This window comes from Nicotiana tabacum, chromosome 13, assembly GCF_000715075.1.
Source record: "Nicotiana tabacum cultivar K326 chromosome 13, ASM71507v2, whole genome shotgun sequence".
NCBI classification, from domain to species: Eukaryota; Viridiplantae; Streptophyta; class Magnoliopsida; order Solanales; family Solanaceae; genus Nicotiana; species Nicotiana tabacum.
Genome location: NC_134092.1, coordinates 11,621,905 through 11,629,791, shown reverse-complemented (window position 1 = coordinate 11,629,791; position 7,887 = coordinate 11,621,905). Strand labels below are relative to the sequence as shown.

The 7,887-nt window shown below is 32.8% G+C and overlaps 1 protein-coding gene across 2 annotated transcripts; it reads right to left on the bottom strand.

Annotated features, from left to right (window-relative positions):
• Positions 1-2,722: 2,722 nt before the first annotated feature.
• Positions 2,723-6,604, bottom strand: LOC107810507 (uncharacterized). 2 transcript variants are annotated; one of them, XM_075227734.1, is made up of 5 exons: positions 6,285-6,604; positions 6,084-6,184; positions 5,563-5,734; positions 3,910-4,034; positions 2,723-3,281 (listed from the first exon to the last, which is right to left on the bottom strand). In XM_075227734.1, the coding sequence occupies exons 3-5, from the start codon at positions 5,591-5,593 to the stop codon at positions 2,850-2,852; spliced, it is 588 nt and encodes a 195-aa protein (XP_075083835.1). In that variant the 5' UTR covers positions 5,594-5,734; positions 6,084-6,184; positions 6,285-6,604; the 3' UTR covers positions 2,723-2,849. The 2 variants fall into 2 exon arrangements, with proteins under 2 accessions (XP_075083835.1, XP_016490785.1); XM_016635299.2 differs by lacking the exon at positions 6,084-6,184.
• Between the last annotated feature and the right edge of the window lie 1,283 nt (positions 6,605-7,887).

Here is a 7,887-nt window from a genome sequence, read left to right as displayed (position 1 = left end):
TTTTGGCTTTATCTAATTAGCCTAAATAGGTGCTCACCCGACCACTTAAATTAAAAAATTGAAGGATGTGTAATTTATATATAATCCATATATAATATATGTATAATCGTGTGTTGTCGGTATATCATCTATTTATATTAGCTATAAAAAGTAAACAATAAATCTGGCCGGATATTTATGTAAATATTTCATAAGATTTCGGTTTTTTGAGTTTATCCATGATATGACTTCTATTATAATAATTTTAAAAACTCTCTACTAATGTTCAAAATATCTTATCTTTTTATTATGTTTGAAGTAGAAAAAAGTAAAGAGTACTTTCGAAATAATTTGTTTACATTTAAAAAAAGAATTCATGTCATACCATTTTTTTTAAAAAAAATATACTCTTTATTACACTTGAAAATCGCTATAGAAATTATCAATTAGAAATCAATATCTCTCTTGTTGAGTTTGAAAAAAAAAATCTGTCACATAATCTAATGATTCAAAACTAATATTCTTCAACGAAAAAAATATTATACCCTTGCAATATTGACTTGACTGCAGCTAAATGAAGGGGTTTCAGTTTATACCCTTCAATTCCTAGAATGTGCTAAATTGAAATTAATGATAGCAATTGTATAGCCAAAGTTTTGTTATTTGTTTGATGTCCATTTATACAAATTGACTCTTCAAACAAATATTCTTCAAAAAGAAAAGAAAAAAGAAATATTTTTTTTAATATTGACTGATTTTGTGATGTTTCTTTCTCCAGCATGTATGTTTACTTTATTATATATGTAAGTAAACTTTTATTTGATTTTGTAAACTCTTTTTTGTTATTTAGATAAACATAGACGTGTACCCTATATATTACATTTATTTTAAAAGAAATTCGCTTTATTCAAATCTAGCTACAATATTTTAAAGAACTATAATTATAGGGTTTTAAATGTGAAAGAGTTTTATAGTTATAAGGAGTATTTTTTTTTTTGCCAGAGGCGAAGTAGTATTTAAATAATTAGAAAAGATAACAAAAGTTCCTAACATAATTGCATATGATCATTAACCGGATTAAGTATGATAACATGATTAAAAAAAGATAAATTTTTATTTTTAATTTAAATTCAAATTTTAAAACTTAATCTATAAATTCAAAATTATCTTTTAATTCGAATATATATCTATAAAATATTTGTATTTGACTAACATAGTCTAATATAGAATAAAATTACCATATACTCTTGACATTTATTAGCTTGTCACTTGGCTTAACCATAATGCCAATTATATATGGTAACTTTATTCCTTTAATATATATATAGATAGATGGAGGAGATGACTAGTGGGAGAAGAATGTCAGAAAGAATAAATCAGGAAAAAATTAATATGGATAGATATGTTTAGGTGATAGAGAATTTTAAGAGAGGTATATTAGGATACACTTTAGTGAGAGAATCTCAAGAAAGAGATATTAGGGATACAAAAAGTTGTAGATTTTAAAATAAATTATATTTTATGGAATTTTCTAAAAGTAGCTGTAACTTATTTAAATAAGTTTTAACTAAGTTGTATTCTGTGTAAATTTCTCTTGAATCTTTTCAACCAATTGTGGTGACAGATTTTGAATTAAGAAGGGTCCATATTTTAAGCTGTTTATTCATGATTTGGTTGAGGTTGTTGAGATGAATGAATAAGATTTCTGCTTTATTTGGGCAGACATTTAAATAATTATAGATTGAACATATGGCTAAATAGTTGAATTAGTGTATTTCGGATACGAGAAGATTAATTAAAAAAAACTCAAAAAAAGATTTGTTTGTGAAATTGCATTTCGAAATGTCTAGCAATAGATTTTGCTATGTACGTATTTTTCAAATTATCAGTCTCTATACATTCCCATAATTTCTTGTAGGCATAAATATTCTCTTTAGATAAGAAGAATCAGTCTATATATCCTCGGCATTGCATTAATTGACAACTTAGTCCGTTGACATCCGAGTGTTTCAAAGGCTAAATAAGTGTCGGAATTTCAGAAATACCATCGGCAAGTAAATGCGACTTATAACTCGCATTCCTGAAATGCGATTTATAAGTAGTATTGTTGAAATGCGATATATAAATTTATTGCATTATGTAGTAATAACAAGTCTCATTCCTAACATGATTTATAAGTCACATTTTAAGTTAATGTCATCTCTGTTACTTTAATTAACTTACAACACATAAATCGTATTTTGCATTTTGCATATTTTTGAATTTCTCACAAAAAGTACACACAGGTGAAGTGTAGGAATCACATGCACCCATTAAATTAAACTAATCCAAGGGAACCAAAAACCAACGAGAACAAAGTTAAAAAAGAAAGAGGTAGCTAAATAAAAAGTCCAAAAGCAGAGAAGAAATCATAGGAAGAAGGCAAGTTTATCATAGAAGAAATCACAAATCACCGAATCATTTTGCATTAAACATCAAATGTACAAAAGCAGTATTTATGAAAATTTAAGCATAAAACAAAACATAGGAAAGTTAGAAAACTATAGGTATATTCAGAATGAAAAAAGAAAAAGTAAAATACATTTAAATCTCTTTATAACAGTTTCGTTTGTTCCGATATTTTTTGGTTGCTGCAGTAAAGTATTGTTATAGAGAATCATAACATAACATAACATAACATATAAAATTGGTTCCAACGAAAACTGGGACGTTAGAACTTAAGTGGTCACACCACAACTCAAAATGTTTAAAATTGTAATTCTTTAGCAGTTTCCTATTCCTCTTTAACATCTACTGCATCCACTTCTCACCCTTCTATTTTTTCCTATGAACTATCTTCAAGAAAATGGAACAAAATCTGTGTCTTTATGTTAACTCTTATCCAAATCATCAAAACCATTTGCTAGTTTTCTGCTTATGTTTTTTCCACCAGGTGGATTCACTGCTTCCTCTTCATCCCAATCGTCGTCCCAACTCTCATTCCACCCTTCAGCGTTAGTTTCCAACTTGATGGAAGATTGAAGTTCTGGTTTTCCCATTTCAAGTTCTTGATATGCAACACCATCAAGATGTCGATCTTGTTTTCTTAACTTGCAGCAGATGAATAATATTCCTCCGATTAGAAGAGCTGTTACACCTAGCAAATATGCCCCATTTGTGGGGGTAACATACTTAGTATAAGAATATGGCAAGTTAAAGTAGCCTTGCCATACTGAACGTCCCATATCAATCGTACATTTTCCAGTTCCAGTGTCTAGTATAATTGATGAATTCGCTCCAATAATTCTAGACGAGATATTGATCTGATTCACAAAATGAGAAATTGAAAAACATGGAATCAGGAGCAGCACATTAAGTTCACTTTCATGATTTGGAAGATTGAAAAACACGGTCATAGAAACAACACATTAATACATTCTCACCATATCACTAAACGAAAAAGAAACATGAGTAAACTAATGTACAACAACAAACCCTAAGTAATCCCACAAGTAGGGTCTGGGAAGGGTAGTGTGTACGCAGACCTTACCTCTACCTTGTGAAGGTAGAGAGGTTGTTTGCGATAGACCTTCGGCTTAAGAAACAGTAAACAGGAAGCAACTAACAATAACAATAAGAAAAAGATAAAGACATAACGTGTAATAACAAAGATCTAGAAAGAAAAAAAAACAGAAGAATAGTACTAATAATACTGGTAAGAATGACACAACATGGAATAACAAAGATCTAGGAATGATTAAACTCATGTCAAGTTCATTTTTGAGTCAGAACTGAACAATAATAAGCTTTATTTCTTCATTTCAGCCTTTGATAATCCAGAATTCGTCGATTGATACAAAAAATGAAGAAATAAAGTTTATTGATGTTATTTCGTAGTCTTGGAAATTGTCAGGACAAAAGCCAGTAATTCAGAAAGGAAGAGTTCTTTACCTGCTTGACATCATGTCTTTGTATCTGAATATTATCATAAGTTTTGTTTGCAGGTGAAACATTGACCTTCACCATCAAAGGGTTCTCGCCGTTGTTGTGGATGAACAAAAATGATTCCTCATGTCCTACAATAAAGCAAAGTTGTGTTAGGACAAGAAAGTTGATCATTCAAATATAACACAAGAAAATGATCATTCAAAATACATAATATAATATAATTGAAATGTAAACCAAATCATATGCATACATATAGAAAGATGTTTCCCAGCTGATTCCAGGGCATCACAGGTAAGAAGGCAGTACTAAGAATTAGAAATGTCGCTATAATCCAATGCGCTCCTTGTGGCAAATTTAAAAAGCAAGCAAATAATAAAAGATAAACAGCATTTCAATCGACAGAAAAATATTACGAGAAGAAGAGGAAAACAAAAGAAACCACCAAAAAGATGGTTCAAAAAGCCAAAATAGCTTCAGTTGATGTTGCTGAAAGAAGAACCAAATCCATTTGAAGTTATTTCCTAAACAACTACACTTAATAGATGGTGATATCAAAATCATATATCTTTTCTTAGCAAGGACTCATTTTCAGCTACTATCAAGGACTAGAAAGTAGAAAGAAGGAACCCCCATTCCCCCCACAGTTTTAGAGCGCGTCTGGAAGATTACAACAAAAAAATACTGCTCAATGACAAAGAGACACTAACTTCGATAATGAAGGAGAAACGAACTGCAGAAACTTGAATTCATGAGAAAACTAATCAAATCTTGCACGGATATGTGGACGGCTAAACCTTGTCCATAGCAAAGCAACTTTTGACAAAAATCCAGGTTATCTTTCAGATATACCACTTCAATTTTTTCACCAGATTTGAGTCTCGGTATTGTAGTTCACTTACTCTAAACTATAGTAGTTCAAAAGAATATGTTCACCACCTCATCTGCTCATTTTTAGCTATGTTAATACTTATCCTCCAGACCATATGCTAATTGTAAGGACAAACTGAAGTGCACATTTTCTTTTGAGGGCTACAAAAGTCAAGGTGCATGTGTGTCTGGAAACTCTTATGTACTTCTCTTTTGTTTTCTTCAATGTTTCAGAAGGTGATGTGAGCTAAGTCACTTTGCAAGTTCCTCATATGCAACCTAAATACACAATGTGATATGCTGATTATGTTGGACGTAATTCTTCGCTTGTTTGACACTTGCAATGTCAAACAACTTGCTTTTCAAAGGCGTCCACAATTAGCTTGTACTACAAACAAGGCATCCAAGATGACATAATAGCATAATATTCGAAAAATCCACGTTGTCACATTCATCTAAAATAAGCTGTTACTAAAAGCGCATTGCAACCCTGTCAAATATCCAAGCTGCTCCGTAGAATCCAACCCTGCTCTTCAGTTTTAATATGCTTTTTGAGCCATATCGACATGAACTTGCCAGAAAATTTACAGCATGTTGTTCATATCACTACAGATCATAATAATTCATTCATAACAGATGAAAGAAAAGTGAGAATAAATGCAATAATGAAGTGCTACGTTCTAATTCAAGCACCAAATATACTATATTTGTAATCAGTTTAGCAATCTAAAAATTACACAACCACAAGGAATTACTGTATCTAGTAAAAAAAAAGAAATGGAGAATTACCTTTCTTGGCAGGAAAAAAGCAGGCAGTCATACTGATATGATCATCCTGACACTTATTAGACGCTCCGGCGCAGCTACCACTAACAAAAGCCGCCGTTGGTTGGCCTACAGGGGCTTGATTAGTACCTGAATTCGCGTTAGCTGCAGCAATAAAGCTTGGTGATGGGGCTACCTGAATAAAAATATGTTCTTTAAAATTCCACGGTGAACAAATAAAGTATATAGAAACATAAATATGGACAATGTCAGTATAAGCCTATAATCGCAGCTGGCCTCAGCTTGAACTAAACAATTTTTTTAAGAAAAAAAATAAAGTCCATTTGCCACAATTTATGTGACGACGTTTGACTAGCTACGATGTTTAATAAAAAAACAAAAAGCTTTTAAAATTTGCGATCTAAAACAAACAACAGGCATTAACGTGGCTATAAAAATAATGGCAGCCTGGTGCACTAAGCTCCCGTTATGCACGGAATCCGGGGAAGGGCCGGACCACCAGGGTCTATTGTACGCAGCCTTACCCTACATTTCTGCAAGAGGCTGTTTTCACGGCTCGAACACGTGTCCTCCTGGTCACATGATATCAACTTTACCAGTTAGCGGCTCCCCTTCATTTATGCGGCTATAAATCATCATAAAATGAGAAAGTTAAAGTTAAAATATTTCTAAATAAGGAAGCACGTTATTCTTTTGGAAACAGACTAAAAAGAAAAGTAAGCCACCTGATTATCTAATTTTGATCGGGATTCTGGAGTCTGAGCTAAATGTTCGAAAGAGTGTACATAACGTGCATTGGATGGCTGAAAGGAAATTGAAGTAAGCGTAATCAGTAACATAACCAATCTCCAAAACACCATTTTTACTCTACACTGTAGCACAATTGTATTGTATTCAAGAACTCCAGAGTTCATGATATGGAAAAGAGCAGAAAAGGCTCATAAATTTAGAGAAATCAAAAGGGGAAAAGATGATCATGTATTAAAGAGTTTCAAAGAGGAAGGAGACAAAGACAAGCAAAAGAGTTGACGGACTAAAAGAGGAAGACAATTAATTAATGACCGCGTCAATGAGTTATAATAAATTCTTATGAAAATTCTTCAGTCTCTATTAATTTCTTCGTCTTCGTCTCTCACATTTCATTCGTTTACTTTTTCTTAGCGTTACGTAGTCAATATGGCGTGCTTCAACGTCACATTCATTCCGTGGAAAGTCACCAGTCTAAAAGCCCACGCCTTCAGCGGCGGAGCTAGATAGCGAGCTACCGGTTTGTCGAACCCGGTGGCTAAACCATGTATTTATTTGATGAAATTCATTAAAAAAGTATAAATTATTAATTTAGAACTCAATTACTTAAAAATAATTAGAATCTCGAACCTATAAGCTTTAAATATTGGCTACACCTATACCCGCCTTGCCCCTTCCCCTACGCCATGACCTTCCTTTCGGCTTCTTCTCCTTTCAAGTCTCCGCCATTCTTTTCAAGTTAGCTCTGACTTAGCTCTGTAAAAATACTCCCTCTATTTCAATTTGTTATTGTAGTTTGACTTGGGAGGGGAGCCTTGCAACAGAACTTTATCACGGGTTCGAGCCATGAATGCAGCTACTAATGTATCTTATGTGATTCTTTCCCGAACCCTGCGTGAATGCGGAATGATTTGTGCAGCGGGCTGCTTTTTTGTTATGGTTTGACTCACGGCGGCTCCAAGGCTTTGGGTAGTAAGGCCATTGCCTTAGGCCCCCAAATTTTGAAGGCCCCAAATTTATTTTAAATTCTTATTATTATTGTTACTATTATATATTATATAATTTATATAAATAATTAGAATAAAAAAAGTGTTACAGTATATTTTTTGTTACTTGATTGAGGTTATTTTATACAATAAATTTATAAATTATGATAATTTTCTTCCCTCATTAATTAGTATATTTGACAAAAGTGTGTTACTCTAGTGGTGAGCACCCTTCACTTCCAACTAAAAGGTTATGAGTTCGAGTCACCCCAAGAGCAAGTTGGGGAGTTCTTGGAGGGAGGGAGCCGAGGGTCTATCGAAAACAGTCTCTCTACTCCAGGGTAGGGGTAAAGTTTGCGTACAAACTACTCTTTCCAGATCCCACTAGTGGAATTATAGGGGGAAGTGCACGGTTAGCCACTAATTAGAGATGTCTTTACTTTTTAGTCACCGTTTAAAATGTATTTACTTTTTAGCCAGTGCTTAATAATTTTTTACCCGCCCGGACAAATATATCCCTGTGCTAATATTAAGGACATCATGTCCTTAATTTCATATGTTCAGTGTAAATGTTAAGGACACGACGTCCTTAACT

Bases quoted from the DNA above. Each gene is read 5' to 3' on its own strand.
- LOC107810507 (XM_016635299.2), bottom strand. From the start codon at position 6,473: ATGAACTCTGGAGTTCTTGAATACAATACAATTGTGCTACAGTGTAGA. The intron at 4,035-5,562 runs GTAATTCTCCAT...GCTTTATTGTAG, and splicing joins CTTTTTTCCTGCCAAGAAAG to GACATGAGGAATCATTTTTG. The intron at 3,282-3,909 runs GTAAAGAACTCT...TTTGTGAATCAG, and splicing joins AAAGACATGATGTCAAGCAG to ATCAATATCTCGTCTAGAAT.